Source organism: Danio aesculapii, chromosome 3, assembly GCF_903798145.1.
Source record: "Danio aesculapii chromosome 3, fDanAes4.1, whole genome shotgun sequence".
In the NCBI taxonomy this organism is placed as follows: Eukaryota; Metazoa; Chordata; class Actinopteri; order Cypriniformes; family Danionidae; genus Danio; species Danio aesculapii.
Genome location: NC_079437.1, coordinates 7,446,669 through 7,466,879, shown reverse-complemented (window position 1 = coordinate 7,466,879; position 20,211 = coordinate 7,446,669). Strand labels below are relative to the sequence as shown.

The 20,211-nt window shown below is 36.7% G+C and overlaps 1 protein-coding gene across 1 annotated transcript in view; it reads right to left on the bottom strand.

The window, feature by feature from the left end:
- Positions 1 to 4,116, bottom strand: part of kdelr3 (KDEL endoplasmic reticulum protein retention receptor 3) — a 6,990-nt gene extending 2,874 nt beyond the window's left edge. Inside the window, exons 1-2 of the mRNA XM_056453051.1 lie at positions 3,758 to 4,116; positions 1,372 to 1,472 (exon numbers count right to left, since the gene is read on the bottom strand). Of these exons, the coding sequence (XP_056309026.1) occupies positions 1,372 to 1,472; positions 3,758 to 3,848 (192 nt within the window). The 5' untranslated portion in view covers positions 3,849 to 4,116. The remainder of the gene's footprint in view (positions 1 to 1,371; positions 1,473 to 3,757) is intronic.
- Between the last annotated feature and the right edge of the window lie 16,095 nt (positions 4,117 to 20,211).

The following is a 20,211-nucleotide window of genomic DNA, read 5'->3' as shown; positions in this document are numbered from 1 at the left end:
TGTTCAGAGATGCTCTTCTGCAGACCTCGGTTGTAACGAGTGCTTATTTGAGTTACTGTTGCCTTTCTATCAGCTGGAACCAGTCTGGCCATTCTCCTCTGACCTCTGGCATCAACAAGGCATTTGCGCCCACAGAACTGCCGCTCACTGGATATTTCCTCTTTGTCGGACCATTCTCTGTAAACCCTAGAGATGGTTGTGCGTGAAAATCCCAGTAGATCAGCAGTTTCTGAAATACTCAGAGCAGCCCGTCTGGCACCAACAACCATACCACATTCAAAGTCACTTAAATCCCCTTTCTTCCCCATTCTGATGCTCGCTTTGACCTGCAGCAGATCGTCTTCACCATGTCTACATGAATAAATGCACTGAGCTGCTGCCATGTGATTGGCTGATTAGACATTTGCGTTAACGAGCAGTTGGACAGGTGTACCTAATAAAGTGGCCGGTGAGTGTAAATGTCCTCAAACACAAGCATGTGTGGATACAATAAATCATTTGACGGCACAAATGTAGACTCATGCAAAACTCATGGCGAGTCCTCGTGGCATGACGTGTACACAACAAGCCCATGGCTCATTCAAATAAGATTAAAATATAAATATATATACATATTTTTTTATTTATAAGGTGGCTCAGTTGTGTCACTGTGGCCTCACAGCAAGAAGGTCGCTGGTTCAAGCCTCGGCTGGGTCAGTGGTCGTTTCTATGTGGAGTTTGCATGTTCTCCCCGTGTTGGCGTGGGTTTCCTCCGGGTGCTCCGGTTTCCCCCACAGTCCAAACCCATGCGCTATTGGGGAATTGATGAACTAAACTGGCCATAGTGTATGAGTGTATGTGTTCAAGAGTGTGTATGGGTGTTTCCCAGTACTGGGTTGCAGCCGGAAAGGCATCCAGAAGTTAGCAAACTTATGATTATCGTGACAGCAAACTGCCATTTATATGAGAAATCATTCATTTTCCTTTGGCTTTGTCCCTTTATTTATCAGGGGTCGCCACAGCGGAATGAACCGCCAGCTATTCCAGCATATGTTTTACACAGCGGATGCCCTTCCAGCTCCAACTCAGTACTGGGAAACATCCATACACACTCATTCACACACACACTCATACACTACGACCAGTTTAGTTCACCAATTCTCCAATAGCGCATGTGTTTGGACTGTGGGGGAAACCGGAGCACCGGGAGGAAACCCACACCAACACGAGGAGAACATGCAAACTCCACGCAGACATGACATCTGGCCCAGCCGGGACTCAAACCAGCGACCTTCTTGCTGTGAGGCCACAGTGCTAACCACTAAGCCACCATGCCTTCCTTCAAGTGTTTTCATTATTATTGTCTTTTGCTTGTGCAGCGTCAGTGTTTACCTTCATGACAGTGTTGTAAGCGGAGATGTAGGATGTGAAGAGGTCCAGGTATCTGGTGGTGAAGACCAGCGCAAACAACACCTGAGACTTCCCGGAAATCCCTGAAAAACACAACAATGACGGTCAGAAGAGGGCAGATGGGCAATAATAAGAGGCAAACATATGAGAAATATATGATATGGCACAAAATAACACACAGGATTAGGGGTAAAGTTGGTGTTACACACACAACCTCAGCCTTTAACGGTCTCCGCTGTCATGTTTGACTTTGGACTGTACCAGTTTATCTTGAGGATGCTGTGGTTTATGTTGTGATTAGATTTATAGATCTGTATATTTTGTGATATACTTGTGCACTGTGGCCTCACAGCAAGAAGGTTGCTGGTTCGAGTCCCGGCGGGGTCAGTTGGTGTTTCTGTGTGGTGTTTGCATGTTCTCCTCGTGTTGGCGTGGGTTTCCTCAGGGTGCTCCGGTTTCACAGTCCAAACACATGCGCTATAAGGGTATTGATAAACTTAATTGGCCGTAGTGTGAGTGTGTGTGAATGAGTGTGTATGGGTGTTTCCCAGTACTGGGTTGCAGCTGGAAGGGTATACGCTGTGTAAAACATATGCTGGAATAGTTGGCGGTTCATTCTACTGTGGTGACCCCAGATTAATAAAGGAATGTTAATGTTTGTTGTTTATGTAATGTACTCTGTGTTTTGCTTTCCGGTGTTATTATTGTGAGATTGCGATACATTCTGGGACCCCCTTGAAAATGAGACGGTACACAGGATTTATCCTAATAAATACATTCAATATAATTTCAGAAAAGTATTAAGTGTGAATTCTAAATAAGTCTAAATATCAGCAGCCAAGTACAACATGGTCCACAGTCAATAAAATAATGCTAATGTTGTTTTGAAGTCATCCTTACATGCGATGTCAGACTCAATATGGAAATTAGTGTGGTAAACATTATAGGACGTGTGTCTGTTTAAATGTGCAAATATAAAAGCAAATTTACCTCAATACACCAAAACATAAAACTAACCAGGACTTGTCACAGTATCTAGTTCATCCCTCAATAATTCTGACTATGTTTAAAGCATTTAACTGGAATGATAAACAATCAAATACATAATTTACAGTAAACTGAATCCATTATTAATGCGCAATACAGCAACACGCTGTGATCCAGAACTTTTATTATTACTGAAAATACTAAAAATAGATATTTCATGCAAATGTTTATTTGACTTAGTCTAATTTCTACTTTTCCCAGAGTTTGCTGATAATAAATGAAGCTGAATGTATGATTCAGGAGGTGGAGATGGTCAGAAATAGCGAGCATTGAGGTAAAGTTGGTTTTATATGGGCACATTCATTAATTAAACGGTCTCTATATTTGTTTACCATGCTAATTTGAATATTCGGTCTGACGTCGCATTCAGGTATGACTTTAAAACAGCATTGGCACTATTTAATTGACTGTAGACAATGTTGTACTTTGATAGTCATTGGCTGCTAATATGATTTCACTGTTTAGAATTAGCAAATAATACTTTTCTGAAGTTATATTATTAAGGAGAAAGTCCGAATATAACCTGCATATAGCGAGAGCGGGACACTTTAAAATAATATTTAATTACAAAATGTCCCTAAATACACATAGAAACATTAGTTTTCTTTAGAGAAAATGTTATTACTCAAAGATTTGATTTAAAAATAACACTGAAGATGATTAATCTGATATGCAAAACATAATTGAGGTAAATTTTGTTTTATATTCACACATTCAGACTCTCCTTAATAATATTACCTCAGAAAATAATTATTTTTAAATTCTAAATAGTGAAATCATTTCAGCTGCCAATGACTATCAAAGTACAACCTTGTTTATATACAATTAAATAGTTCTAATGTTGCTTTGAAGTCGTATTTACAAGTAATTTCAGTCAAATATTCAAAGTACCATGGTAAACCTGTCACAAGTTGTCACTGAATGAATGTGCGACCAACCAACTTTACCTCAATCAAAATATACCCGCATTTCTAGCATCAATCTTGTTGCTACGTCACTTTATATACGTCATGTTGGATAAAGCACGTTTGCTAAACGAATCAATATGTTCGTATTCACATTCATATTTAACTTGAGTTACTCCGGAATCCTGAATAACCCTAATGTAAGATATCTGCTGCCACGTAAACACTATAAACACTACACGTCAACGTAAAGTCAGCCAAACGCGCGTTCACAGGTGTAAACAAATTCCGAAGCAGATTCGCTATTGTTCACATTCACGTTCACATTCATAAATCCTGTTTAGTCGCGGATGCGCGTTAATAAACTGATGTAAAAGTGATTCCGTGGTGTAAATACAGGTGAATTCTGCGTTTACCTGCGCATGATTTGGATCTCCATATCTTCAGGAACAGGATAATGATGGCGATGAGATGACAGATATCTCCAGACAGTCGAAAGATGTTCATCTTAATGATCGTTCAGAAATGATTGAGTTTTGTTTGCAGCTGTTCAGAGATCAGATGTTCGTCCTGCACAAATCAAAACTCTTTCTAACTGCAGCTCAGCGCGTGCGCGTCATGTCCACACAGACTCCTGATGTCAGTAAAGATCTTTAGTTTTTATTATTATTATTTTCTCTCTCTGTCTCTCTCTCTCTATATAAATATGTATCGGAATGAGCGACACTGTACAGTGCGGAGTCTCGGTGACGTGGCTGACGGTGCGCGCGTTCAGGATCCGGGTTTGCTCGCCACGCGCGTGCACGAAACGCGTCACACCCCCTGCGGCGCGCGCATTTAAAGGGATAGTTCACTCAAAAAATGAAAGTTTGCTGACTATTTTTTCACCCTCAAGTGGTTATTGTAAGGTTACTTAATTTGTACCAAAGGAAAATTATTTGTTTTGCAGTCAAGAGTCCCTATTTATCTTATTTATCACATACAGTAACAATAATTAAATAATGAATAATAAATAAATAAATAAGACATGAAACACAAACAAATCTTCAGGTGTCCAGTCCTCTCATTGACAATAATAAAACAAATAAACAACCTCCATAAATACATAACCTGTCTATAAATAAACAGCAAAAAAAAGTAAGAACAGTTCCAATAAATAGTCCAAAAACTGTATAAAATAACATTTACAATGAATAATCGATGCCTTATTTAACTTCTAATTACTGCTGGAATAATTTGTGTTGATAATGTTAGTTCTACAGCTTGACACTAAAAACCTTTATACACTATTATGAGTTTCTTTCCCCGTGTTGGCGTGGGTTTCCTCCGGGTCTTCCGGTCCAAACACATGCGCTATAGGGGAATTGATTAAATAAATTGGCTGTAGTGTATGAGTGTGTTTGTAAATGAGAGTGTATGGGTGTTTCCCAGTACTGGGTTGCAGCTGGAAGGGCATCCGCTGTGTAAAACATATGCTGGAATAGTTGGCAGTTCATTCCGCTGTGGTGATCCCTGATGTATAAAGGAACTAAGCCAAAGGAAATTGAACAAATGAGTTTCTTTCCTCTGTTAAACACAAACGAAAGAATGCTGGAAACCTTTAAGCAACGACTCCCATAGTGGGGAAAACAAATACTATGGAAGTCAATGGTTACAGGTTTCCAACATTCTTTAAAATATCTTCTTTTGTGTTCAACGGAGGAATAAACTCATAAAAGTTTGAAACAACATGGAGCAAATGGTGACAGAATTTTAATTGTGGGTGAACTATCCATTTGAAGGGGACGCTTGTGTGTTAACAGAGCGATGAGCATTTGTGCTCTCAAAATCCATTCATTAATCAGTGTTGGGTAAGTTACTTCAAAAAAGTAATTAATTACTAAAAACATCATGATTTTTTCCTAAAATAATTTGCTAATTTAACTTCTCAATTTAATTATTTGACAAACACTTAAAATCCCTTTAAATTCATGCATAGAATTGCTTAATTTCTTACATTTGAATCAAACATTGCCTTTTTTATATTAAGAAAATGTAAATAATGTATCAAAGCAATATTAGATATTAAAGCATATTAGTTGCATACCATATGTTATTAATCTTGATTAATGTAACCTTCTTTGGTAGAATAAGCAAGATGTACTCTGCAGAATATAGTTGTTTAACAGACATTAAACATAAAAATACAATTAATCTGCATCTCTAAATTGATCTATACAGAACTGTTTGATTTATTTACAGAAGTTAGGGCAAGTGTAATATGAATAACTGCAATTAAACTAAAGTTAAAAGTAATCTATTAATATTAATATATTGGGTGTTTTAAGAGTGAATTAAGACTGCGATTATTAAATATTAATGAAGACACACATAACAATTACCAGAATCACCATGTATTTTATGTTATTATTCTGTGCTTCTATTTTACGTGTGACTTAACATTCTGTAAGGGGTCTACAGATGAAAAATAGCCATTCTTGGCTAGTTCTGGCACATTTTACAGTAATGTTTATTAATGTGCATTAACCCTGTAAACAAATAAACTAAACTAAAAAAAAACCAACATGTCGAAAAAAGCAGAATTCACTGTATTTTACATTGAATTTAGTTGTCTTGTTGTAACATGATTCATCAATCTATGAACCTGTACTGATACTTAAAAAAATGCAATAATCATAGTTTATTTTATGAATCTGTAATTTCAGACCACACAGATTTACTGCTCTGGCTACATTCAAATTATGATTGATAAATCTCTCTCTATGAGTTTGTGTATTTGCATTGCAGTACATCTGCAAATAATGAGAAAATATGCAAAATACGTCTTTTAAAGTTCAAATGGAAATGATAAACCATAATATTGAAAAATAATTTACACAATAAAAACGCAAAACAGCAACCAACAGATATATTATATTATGAAAATACGATATTTAATAAAATAAAAGAATAACCTGAATCCAATACCGGTGTTTTCCACTAGAGGTCAGTCAAACTGCACTTAATGCTGGCGGGAAACACGTCATGCACACATGAACTGCTTTTATTCAAGTTAAAGCGCAGTTTAGCATCACTGGACCAACATATCTACACTGGACCAACATATCTACATGTTTATAAAGTTCTTTCAGATTCTATGTGCATCTTACCACCTCTGACACGAGACATTTATGAAATATAACAAGACAAACTTGTAACTACATCAAACTATGTGAACTTTGAGGAAAAAGTAGAAATAAGGGCATTTGATAAATGGCTTATATAAGAGCATATATAAACTCAAACTCTTTAAACATATATTAGTAATTATTTGAAATATGTTGCTTATGAACATATACAGCATGACATATTTTATATCCTAAAAAAATCCAATCATGTTATGTATAGAATCAGGCATAAAAACATTCAAACGTATCTTTTTAAATCCAAACGTGTGTGTGTGTGTGTGAGAGAGAGATTTGTATTTGTTGCCATATATCATATTTCTATATGTGTTCAGTTGATTTAATTAATATTAAGATCTAAACAATACACTTAGCAATGTAACTCATATATGTCAAATAATGCATTATTAATTGATTAGCATACAGTAGATGTCTGAATGAGCACTTAAGAAAACAGGTACATTTTGATTGGTTTTAGTAATTTATACAAATACTGTAGTATTTTTGAAACATACTATAGTAAAGTACTTAAATTAATCTGCTGTGGTGGTACTTCAGTTGCTATGGTAACACAACTACAGTAATTGATCTGTTGTGGTGATTCTACAGTTGCTATGGTAACACAACTACAGTAATTAATCTGCTGTAGTGATTCTACAGTTGCTATGATAACACAACTACAATTGCTATGGTATCAAAACAACTACAGTAATTGATCTTTTGTGGTGATTCTACAGTTGCTATGGTAACACAACAACTGCAGTAATTGATCTGTTGTGGTGATTCTACAGTTGCTATGGTAACACAACAACTGCAGTAATTGATCTGTTGTGGTGATTCTACAGTTGCTATGGTAACACAACAACTACAGTAATTGATCTTTTGTGATGATTCTACAGTTGCTATGGTAACACAACACCTATAGTAATTGATCTGTTGTGGTGATTCTACAGTTGCTATAGTAACAACAACTATAGTAATCAATCTGCTGTGGTGATTCTACAGTTGCTATGGTATCACAACAACTACAGTAATTGATCTGTTGTGGTGATTCTACAGTTGCTATGGTAACACAACTACAGTAATTAATCTGCTGTGGTGATTCTACATTTGCCATGGTAACACAACAACTACAGTAATTGATCTGTTCTGGTGATTCTACAGTTGCTATGGTAACACAACAACTACAGTAATTAATCAGCTGTGGTGATTCTACAGTTGCTATGGTAACACAACAACTATAGTAATTGATGTTGTCGGGATTCTACAGCTGCTATGGTAACACAACAACCATAGTAATATAAACAAATGACCCAGCACAGTAGTTTTCTACAACTATAGGTTGTATTTTACAACAATACTTTACTGTTTACTGTAGTAAAAACTAACGTACACTACAGTATTTATTGCAGTTAATCTGTTCACTACAGTTAATATTACAGTATGCTGGAACATTCATTAAAAAATATAATAAACTTGACTATAATATGGTTCAAAAACACAGTAGTATTCACTATGAAATACTATAGTATAGTTTAGAAAGCTACATAAATTGGGTTGTTTGTGTTATTGTGGTAGTTTTTGTGTTACCATAGTAACTACAGAAATCACAGTAACATATTAAAGTACTTTACAATAGTATAGTTTAAAAACATTCCCAATAAATGAGTTTTATTAGTAGTGGTTAATAGTAAATTAGTAGTTTTACAATAAATTACCATAGTATTTTTCCTCATGTGTGTTGGATATACACCACAGTATGCTGGATCCTTCATTAACAGGAGTTATAATATATACAGTAGCTATAATACACTTCTTACACAGTATATTACGGTTAAAGAACAGAACAGAACAGAGTGTTGTGTGTAACACTGCACTGACAGAGGAGCAGTCGACCATCGCCATCACATTAGGAAACTCACAATAGTTCATTCTTACATAACAGAAGCCCTGAAACACCACAGTAAAGCACAAAACTGCAGAAAAACAGCGCCATTACACACCACTGAGCAGAACACACACACCGAGAACACACACACACACCGAGAACACACACTCCTGCTGGAGGAGCCGACCTGAAACCCGAGCGTGGTGTCCAGCAGAGGCCGTGGGAATTCACCAGCACACCCAGAGGCCATTACTGGATATTAATACCCGTCTGTCCTCGACACACACACACAGAGAGAGAGAGAGAGAGAGAGAGAGAGACAGACACACACACACACACAGACATTATCTTCAGCAGCTCAAACACTCTAATGGCTATTGGACATACGGCTGCTTCTCACTCAGGGCTGCTGTTTATGCTAATGAGGGAGAGACTAGTGGGCGGGGCTTTCCCCATCTGATGACATCATACAAAGGGAGAATGTCAATCCAAGTGTTTCTGCATCAAGTCTGAATAAAACAAACACAATTAATTCATGTTTCCCATTAGAGGCTGGAGATATTCACACACGTCTGACACACAACTGGGGTTAAAGCCTGCTTAAAAGTCACTTCTGCATAATAGGTGCCCTTTAAGATCCATAAATCCACACACACACACCTAAAAATATCATTGAAGCCTGTAGGAATGCATCAAACACTGGGAAAATAAATGAATACTTAAAAGCACACAATTTGTTGAATGGAGATATGTGTAGGTGTGGATTGTACAGCTCAGGCTTGCCTTCTGTTTTAATTTAGACTGTTAATATGTGTGTATGTGTGTATTTAGTACGCTCAAACATCAGCGTAAAGCGCTTTAAGTCAGTAGTCAACCCACACTGCCTCCAGCGTCATCTATTTTGTCTTCTTGGTATTTTATATGGCCGAGTTCTGTGGAAATGTCTTGGGATGCTGGTCTTTTCCTCTCTCTGTGTGTGTGTGTGTGTGTGTGTTTTCTCCCACACACACACTCCTACTGTCACTCCACGGCTGTCATATGCTCAGACTGCCCACCTCCTCATTCAGGCCCAAAATACAAGCAAACGCTCGCTTCAAACACAACCAACGTCTTCTCCATAGAAACCCTGCAGATCCCTCAGCGCAGGTTCAGGACATAAGCGCTGAGGTCAGAGGTCAAACTCAGGTTTTGGTCAGGTTTCTGATTTCTCTGGATATTTAGAGGCTCTTCAGGATCTTCACTTATTTATTTCCACTACTCAGCTGCTGCTCTTAATGATTGAAAGGTTTGTTTAGATTGTTCTTGAATACTGACTATGGAGGAAGATTAATGGAAGATCTGGAGATTAATGTTATTATAAGGCGAGATTAAACTGGGTACACTTAAAATGAAACGATGAGGTCAAATGTAGAGGATAAACTCATTACTTAAAGAATAAAGTCGAGTTTTGAGAAATTAAGCGTTAATTTTTGAGAGAAAAAGCGACATGGTGGCTCAGTGGTTAGCACTGTGGCCTCACAGCAAGAAAGTTACTAGTTTGAGTCCCGACTGGGTCAGTTGGTGTTTCTGTGTGGAGTTTGCATGTTCTCCCCGTGTTGGTGTGGGTTTCCTCCATGTGCTCCGGTTTCCCCCACAGTCCAAACACATGTGCTATAGGGGAACTGATGAACTAAATTGGCCGTAATGTATGAGTGTGCGTGTGTGTATGGGTGTTTCCCAGTACTGGGTTGTGGCTGTAAGGGCATCCGTTGTGTAAAACATATGCTGGAATTGTTGGAGGTTCATTCCACTGTGGCGACCCCTGATAAATAAAGGGACTAAGCCGAAGGAAAATAAACGAATGAATGAATATTGAGAGAAAACTTAAATACGGTTGACTATTGGATTAGGGCCAAGGAATGATACAAAATAAAAGCATCTTCAGATTAAAGTCATTATAATGCGAGATTTAATTAGTAAAATTTTAAGACAAATCATAATAAAATTAAATAAAATCATTATATCGCTGAGGTTCAGCTTCCAGCCTCCGCCACTGAGACTGCAGCTCTGCACAAGACGTTTGGCCAGCGGAGAAATTAAAATGGTCGTGCCCAACTGAGCCTGGTTTCTCTCAAGGTTTTTTTTCTTCACTTTCGCCAATTAGTGAAGTTTTTCCCTCTCCGCTGTCGCCACTGGCTTGCATGGTTCGGGATCTTTAGAGCTGCGCATCGTTGGATTTGCTCTTCAGTATTTGGACTCTCAATAGTGATTATTAAACCACACTGAACTGAGCTCAACTGAACTGAACTTAAACACTACAAACTGAACTACACTGTTCCTATTTACTGTGACCTTTTATGTGAAGCTGCTTTGACACAATCTACATTGTATAAGCGCTATACAAATAAAGGGGAATTGAATTGAATTATATTTCGAAAATAAAGTCATTGCGTCTGGATAAAAATCAAAAGTTTTGTTTTTTAAATAACAAGTTTTTTGAGAATTAAGTAGTTTTTTTGAGAAAAAATCTATTCAGTTTTAGGAGGAAAAGGTGTAAATAAAATGTTGAGAATAAAGTCATGAGACTTCAAAAATTAACCCAGGCTCATTCTGAGAACGTAGTCCCGTGGACGTTTCTAGAGACCGCGCAATACATCCCGGGAGGCAGGTATTTTTGCAGTTTTTGTTTTCGCGAATCCGCGAGGCTGCTGTGTGCGCTTTTTCCGCGTCTCGAACGTCTCTCGCTAGCACCTTTAGCGCCCGCGCCCTTCTCGCATAAACCTTCTCGCTGTCGAACGACCTTCCGCCTGTCTGCCTGGTTGACAGAATGATTGACCGTGCGACCGGCCAATCGGCTGACCTCCTCCTTCCCTAAACCCAACCAACGACGATTCACAAAAGCCGTCCAGAAAAAGAAAAGCCCTCGTCTGATTTTTACCATGTTTTCGGATTTTGACCACATTCTCACTTGTTCGCTTTATTTTTTGGATTTTTTTTATTTCTTACCTGATTTCTGGAACCGCTCTTCCCCAGACTCGAACCCGGTCGTCGTCATCGGGGTCAGCCCCTCTCTGCACCTCGAGTCTGCTGACATACACGAAGAGCTAACCGGACAAACTGGTTGCGGCGGGAAAGCCCTCCACACGAAGGCGAGCGGCCGGCTGGCAAGCGCCGAAAGAAAATGCGTCACACCGCCCTGCAGCGTTCGCTTAAAAAAATGAAATGCAGCCGTACGTACCCCCGGCTGCGCATTTCGCGGTCTCCAGAAACGTCCACGGGACTACGTTCTCAGAATGAGCCTGGGTTGTCAAAAATCGTTAAATTGGGGAAAAAAATCTAAATAAAAGGTAAAGAGTAAACTTTTGAGAATAAAGTTGACGTCTTTCAAGAACAAAATTATTAGATTAAAAAAGTCAGAATAAAATGTTAAATTAAAAGAATAAAGTCATTATGTTTTAAGAACAAGTAGTCAAATTAAGATAAAAATCAATAAAATTAAAGAATAACTCATTGATCTCTCGAGAATAAAGTTGTTTCCAGTGAAAAAAAACATTCATTTACATTTTGACATAAAAAAAATGCTGCGAGGTGCTGTCCATAGTGGTGGTGCTGAAATGGTGGATGCAGAACAGCAAGACACAGCGAAAGTGATATATTATATATTTTATATATACTATACTACTGTACACTACTTGAATTAATTGGCTGCGGTGATTCTACAGTTGCTATAGTAACAGAACAACTATAGTAATTGATCTGTTGTGGTGATTCTATGGTTGCTATGGTAACAGAACAACTATAGTAATTGATCTGTTGTGGTGATTCTACAGTTGCTATGGTAACAGAACAACTATAGTAATTGATCTGTTGTGGTGATTCTACAGTTGCTATGGTAACAGAACAACTATAGTAATTGATCTGTTGTGGTGATTCTACAGTTGCTATGGTAACACGACCACTATAGTAATTGATCTGTTATGGTGATTCTACAGTTGCTATGGTGGGAATATATATATTATCTATATATAACTGAAAAGTTGTTTTTAGGGTGTGACAGACCTTAAAAAATGTCTTGGTTTCCTGAGCCCTGACTGTCTCCAAAGTAATGCAAATTGTCAGTTTTACAGCACGGCTGTGTCTATTGTTTTCTTTTTTCGGTCAACTGGTCAGACGGTTTCTGTCTCCAGAATATCATTTTGCATGGATTCTGCAAGGATTCTGCTTTGAAGACAACCGAAGGTTCTCCCTGGTTTTTTGGGCTCTTCTTAGAATTTCACAACAGTTTGGTGCCGTGAGCCAGACTAGAGAAATTCACAACACTATCGTAACAGAACAACTATAGTAACTGACATGTTGTGGTGATTCTACAGTTGCTATGGTAACAGAACAACTATAGTAACTGACATGTTGTGGTGATTCTGCAGTTGCTATGGTAATAAAAGTAGAGTAATATAAACAAATGATTCAAAACTGTAATTTTATACAACTGTAGGGTATATTGTACTACAATACACCACAGCTTACTCTAGTAAAAACTAGAGTATACTACAGTTTATCAGCTCACTATAGTCAATAGTTTGCTGGAGCATTCATTAACACAGAGTTGTAAATAGCCTTTAATATATGCTTAGACTTTAATATATAGACTTTACTACAGTATTTGTCTGTAGTTTTCAGGAAAATGTGATTATTCGGCTTTTCTTCATCTGTCAGCATTGTTTGTAAAGGAGTTACAATAGAAATTAGATGAAACGACAGACACTACGCAGTCGGATCCAAATGCTGCGGTTGTTATATTTAATGTAAACATTATATACATATATATATATATATATATATATATATATATATATATATATATATATATATATATATATATATATACACATGTCTCTGTGTTGCACGACAAATCAATATACTAATTATTGTGACAGGCCTATTCTACATTTAAATAAATAAATAAATAAATAAACATACTGTGTGGATCCATATTAAAGGAATAGTTCAGCCAAAAATGGAAATTCTGTCATCATTTACTCATCCTTTTCCTTGTTCCAAACCTTTATGAGTTTCTTTCATCTGTTTAATACAAAAGAAGGTAACCTGTAACCATTGACTTCCAAATCATTTGCTTTTCAGTCAGTGGTGACAGGTTTCCAACATTCTTCAAAATATCTTCTTTGGTGTTCAACGGAATAAACTCATAAAGCAAACCACTTGAGGGTGAATAAATAGACTACATTTAAATTTTTGGGTGAACTATCCACTTAAGTAGTAATGCCAGCTGATTTATTCAATATCTTTCTGAAGTTGATTGAGTATTCAGAGAGTTATAAACATTTGGAGACAGAAGAAGAGAGAACATTTGGGTCTGGATGCTAAAATACTTTGACAAGAGAGAGACGCCTCTACTAAACAAAAAAAAAAAAAAAAAAGCTGAAAATCTGTGACACTGAAGAAGATGAAAATGATGAAGTCTGTTATCCCAGAGAAAGAGGAATAAGATTAATCGACATTTCAGCCAGAACGCTCATCGATATCCATCATTGTTGGTAAACGCAAGATTTCAGTCTTAGGTTTCATGCTCGCATCCATCATGTCTGGGCTAACTTGTACTGAATTTCTCTTGCCATCAGTGAGAAGTGAGTATAATCGCAGTGACAGGCTCGCATCTCTCTCTCGTCCTCCTCCTCCTCAGTTATCCGCCGGTCACCCACACGAGCGCGAGCCCGACAACAAGAGCGCGCGCACGGAGATTACCGCGCGACTGAAGTCAAACCGGAGACAGCGGAGAGATTAATCTGCGAAAACTACAAGAAAAGATGATTTATGAGAAGACAGCGCCGGTAAAAAAGTGTTGAAGATGGGTGTCTTCGGAGAATGAAACAAGAAGAAAAACAAAAGGAGCAAACAGAGCTCGAGATACCGCGAAAAAAGACACGATTTACGAGGAGAACATTCACAGATCAGATATTTAGCCTACTTTTATAAGGTGAGTAATTGAATGTCTTCTTGTGTGTGTTATGTCACCTAACACAAATGTTTTAAATAGCTTTAAAAGTCCCCCTCCACCTTTACATCCATGTCAAATATATGTAGGATGTTAAATGGGTCTCCAATATCTAATATAATCTAGCCTATATTCTGTGAATGATAAACTGTACACTTTCAGAAATTAAAAAATAAAAGTAATGTTATATTAATACTAATATTAATACTATATTTTACACATTTCAAGTCCCATGGCATAAATTAAGTAACGTAAGTGATGTAAGTTTTGAGCTATTAAAACATGACTTCCTAAAGATAAAACAAATAGCCTATTTTTCACATTTCAAGCAGCCTATTAATAATTAATATTAAATAATTAATTCTGTCATGAATTACTATATGTGAAAAATGGCTATTTTTAAGAAGTCAGGTCTTAACGGCTTAAAATTGATGTCAGAAACCAGCGTTCTTGATTTAGCAAACACACGTTTACATTAATATCATAATAAATAGGCTAATACTTTTATAATATAATATAATATATGACTTTGATCAAATCTAGCACGCGTTTAAAGGGCTGGCGTACAGAAACACCGATGGATGGACAGATTATGGAGGATGAATGCGGCTGAAGCAGAGAAAAGAAACTTGGCAGTTGTAATAATAATGAAAAGAGATTATTCTGCATCTGAGATCATGCACTTGATCGCGCGCCGCATCTGGAGCTTTACCGGATTTACCGCGTGCGCTTTAACATACCTGCGCGTCATGTTTTATGTCACAATCCCGCAGATCTGAGCCGAACATCTGCTGCAGGACGACAGTCTCCCGCTGGGGAGTAATTAAAAGTTTTCTGTGTTTTTTTCTGTCTCATTGTTTACTGCGAGAGAGAATCTGAAGACTCTCGGAATAACCGACGCAGCCGTTTAAACTGCGAGAGCGCGAAACTGCCGCTCGTCCTCAGTGCGCACGCGCGTCAGTCCGCCAGTTTCCAGTGGAAAGCGCTGAATGTCCCGGAGAATCTGATTTCCCTGATCAATAAGAGCTTAATGCACTTAATGCACTCACAAACAGAGTTTCCACGCTTACAGATATCAACCAGGATTTTGCTGTGGCCATTGTTTGGATACAATACCATGGTAATTACATAAAAACTGGTGTATGAGAAGGGTGATCATTCAGTAGGCTACCAAGACAAATCAATGCACATCTGTCACAGTATTTTTGTAATATGACAGATATATTAAGTTTATTTAAATGTAATAATCATTGTTTATATTGTTAAAATGGGTTGTGAATACTCTGTAAACTATCCAGATAGCAGTTATCGTGCAATTAGGCTACATAATTAATATTACTTTTGAATGTTCTCTAAACAATGTTTATTAAACACTTTACAGACTATTATTTGGTACAGGAAACTTCCAATTCACAATAGGGTATATGCGGAAGAATGCAGAAGGACTTTTAATTTGTCAGTAACCTGGGTCAAGCGCTTCCGGTGAACTGTGTGCTGTTGCAAAATCTGCGCATTTAAGAAATCAGCGATCTCCACTGGCTGAGTGATATCTGATATAAAGTGGGTCTCAGATTGTACAAGAAGCACTGCAGTACATTACATTTTTCCCGCCATGTCTTTATAATATGAACATTTATTTTACCTCAGTATATTCAATGGAGCTTCTGCGCTAGCCTGCTAATCCAACACAATCTCATGGCAATTCGTAACTTTTTGATTTAGTGGCTAATTCGTATGAATTCGTACGATCTAATTCGTACAATTTAGTCCGATTTACGATTTTATTTACGATTTGCTCATCCCCCAATGATGGTTGGGTTTAGGGGTGGGGTTATAGGTGCCACGCCTACTTTTTAAAATCGTACAATTTCGTACGACTGAACTTGTACGAATTCGTTCGAATTAGCCAGTAAACTGACAAAACGTAAAATATTTACGTTTTCTCGCGAGATCAGGCTGGCTAATTCTGAGTGTGAGTGTACGTGTTCATCTCGTTTTACACTTGAGCAAGTAAATGAATGCCAAAGTCTATTTTTTAACTGATTATATTTTAATTACATTACAACATCCATGCTGTAAAAGCAACCGTATACAATGGAAAAAAGTCACAATAACCGTTCACCGGAAGTTTATCAGTGTGGGAAGAAACACTAGCTCTGCATATACCTAATTTAGCAAACTGTAATGTTTCTTCTGAATGTTGTGAAACAACATTTAAAACATTTTAGAAAAACTGCTAAAATCATCCGTCAGTGGTTCACTGATTAACCAGCTAACATTATTTGAGTTTAAACAGAATATTAGCCAAAGTTTTGACAAATATTCTGACATTAACATTAAAGGTGCGCTAAGTAATATTTGAAAAATATTTTGACCCGGTGTTTGACCAAGTGCAAAAACACACATCAGCCAATGAGCAGTAAGGGGCGTGTCTAGCGGATATCATAAAAGGGGCAGGGCTTGTTGGATTATAGGAGTGTTTGGCTAGCTTTGTGCACCTTTAAAAGAGCATCATCTGGTATTTTATAGTGTTCGTAACACAGGCTGAGATTTTAAAAACATCATACATCGCTCATGGAAATTTGTACTCATGTTAGACTATTCAAAAGTAACATTTAACAAATATTCTTCCCATAATTAAATTAAAATTAAAACTAATGTTCATTTAAATTGATCTTGCATGTTTGGAGAACATTCAGAGATTCACTGGGAATGTTAGATAAACATTCTTCTTGTAAACTTGTTGAAGAAAATACTGTATTTGACAGTAAAAATCAGCAAAGATCAGAATTATTGTATATATTGTATAAGAGAAAGCTGAAATTAGTGAAGAGAAAAAATACTTTGATCTAATTAAAATATACCGGAAATGTAAAATTGGCAAACACAAGAATAAACCCAAAATAAATGATAAATAAATAAATAATGATTGTTAATAAATTTGCATTGAAGCATTGATCATTTGTAATAATTAAAACAGTAATTACACAATTAGGACACACAGATTTTAAGGCAGATAATATTTTAAGATCACACTTATATTTACAGTCGATTCATTAAACTACTTAATAATAGTAATTAATTACTATATGATTAGGGATATAATGTGAGTTAAAGTCTAGGGTTAGTTGCATATGGTTATGCATAACTAATTGTAATTACTAAGGTAAGTACACTGAACACATCTAACGACACAAAAGAAAGTGTTACCAATTTTAATGAATAACTAATTTATTCAATTAAATAATTAAAAGCACACACTCTTAATGACGTGCTCTCAGATAATTCTTAAAAACTAAAAATGACACAGAATCCTCATATGCAAGCATAAAGGGCATCATCACCATTCAAGTTTTCAAGTAAATAATGTAAGATTAAATCTGCTTGAGTCTGAACTCACCTTCTGTCAGAGAGGGAGAGTGTGTGTGTGTATTCTGTGGTCATACTAATCCCACACACACACACACACACACACACACACACACACACACACACACACGTCTCAGATTACAGATGTGAGGATCCTCAGAGCTGGTTTCTCTGAACTGGCTTCATGTCACTGTTAAAAATGACAGACGAGGAGATTACTCAGACATCATTTACTGCGAAGAAAGGAAATTCTAAAAAAAAAAACTAAGCATCTCCACACACACACACACACACACACACACACACACTGAGGGATTAGGTGTGTGTTTATGTTGTGTAACTAAGGTTAAGTCCATTGTGATTGTAAAGAGCAGTTATGGAGTCACATGTCGGCGTCTGCGACTCTCAATCCTCCACATGAACAACTGCAATCATTAAATACATCCTTTCTGCTCGAGTTTCCTCCAAATCCTCTGATAACAGAATCAAAACTGCCCTTCAGATAAACTTCACCGTCAATTAAAGACGCGATGATGATGAGGGAAAATATGCAGATATTCACAAACACACACAATATACGACACAAACATCAATGTAAAAAAGTAAAAAATATTTTAAAAAAACTAAAATTTTTTATTTTATTTATATATAGTGGAGTTTGCATGTTCTTCCTGTGTTCACGTGGGTTTCCTCCGGGTGCTCTGGTTTCCCCCACAAGTCCAAACACATGCGCTATAGGGGAATTGGGTATGCTAAATGGTCCGTAGTGTTTGTGTGTGAATGAGAGTGTATGGGTGTTTCCCAGTGATGGGTTGTAGCTGGAAGTGCATCCGCAGCATAAAACATATGCAGGATAAGTTGATGGTTCATTCCGCTGTGGTGACCCCTGATTAATAAAGGGACTAAGCCAAAAAGAAAATGAATGAATGAATATAGTGAAGTTCTTGAATTAACTGTTGTGGTGATTCTGTAGTTGCTATGGTAATGATAGCTATATTAATTTATCTGTCGTGATTCTACAGTTGCCATGGTAACAACAACAACATTATTTTATCTGTTGTAGTGATTCTATAGTTGCTATGGTAACAACAACATTATTTTATCTGTTGTGGGGATTCTATAGTTGCTATGGTAACAACAGCAATATTAATTAATCTGTTGTGGTAATTCTATAGTTACTATGGTAACAACAGCAATATTAATCTGTTGTGGTTATTCTGTAGTTGCTATGGTAACAACAACTACATTAATTAATCTGTTGTGGTGATTCTGTTGTTTCTATGGTTACAACAGCTATATTAATTAATCAGTTGTGGTGATTTTACTCTTGCTATGGTAACAGCAACAACAATATTACTTTATTTGTTGTGGTGATTCTGTAGTTGCTATGGTAATGACAGCTATATTAATTTATCTGTTGTGGTGATCCTACAGTTGCTATGGTAACACAACAACTACAGTAATTAATCTGTTGTGGTGATTCTACAGTTGCTATGGTAACAACAGCAATATTAATCTGTTGTAGTGATATTATATTGATACTATACTAGTAGTATCTATACTAGTAGTATCATACTATATTAATTAAGCTGCGGTCACACTAGACTTTTCTCCCCATAGACTTCCATTCATAGGCATGCGAATGCGACAAGTTTTGAAGTTCGCTGTGGTGCAAAGTTCAAGTTTGGTGAACTCTGACCTGTGAAATCGCATAACGTGACTGCATGAGACCAATTGAGGATCAAAACATGACCTCTCTGGACAGAAATGTAAAATATGGAGCAATCGCTCGCTTTTTTAATGTCTAGTCATCTTGGTTAATCCCGCCCCTTTTCACAGAGCCGTGTGACAGAATTTCACATGCACAAACTATAGTGTGACCGCGGCTTTAACCTGTTGTGGTGATTCTACAGTTGCTATGGTAACACAATAACTATCGTAATATAAACAAATAACCCAATACAGTACTTTTCTACAACTGTAGGGTATATTATACTACAATACACCACAGTTTACTGTAGTAAAAACTAAAATGAAGTATACCACAGTATTTATTACAGTTTATCAGCTCGCTATAGGTATGTTGGAGCATTCATTAACAAAGAGTTGTAGATACATACAGTATAATACACTTTACTATAGTATGGTTTACAAACATAATATTTACTACTATAATCATTTATAATAAATAGACCCAAATAAACATTGATGAATAGTTGTATGTTAATAAAATCTATATATTTTAAGATATTATCATGACAGAATTAACACGTTTTAAACTTTCATTAAAATAAAGGTCGTCTGCTTTGATATTGTGACATTTGATGTAAAGAAATGCTGATAATAAGACTCCAAATCAGAGTTATTTCAGTTGATTAACTTATATTTGAATGAGTTAAATGAGGTTGAGTTCAATACGTTTACATAAATAAATCAAAGAATTAAACTGAGAAATGTTTG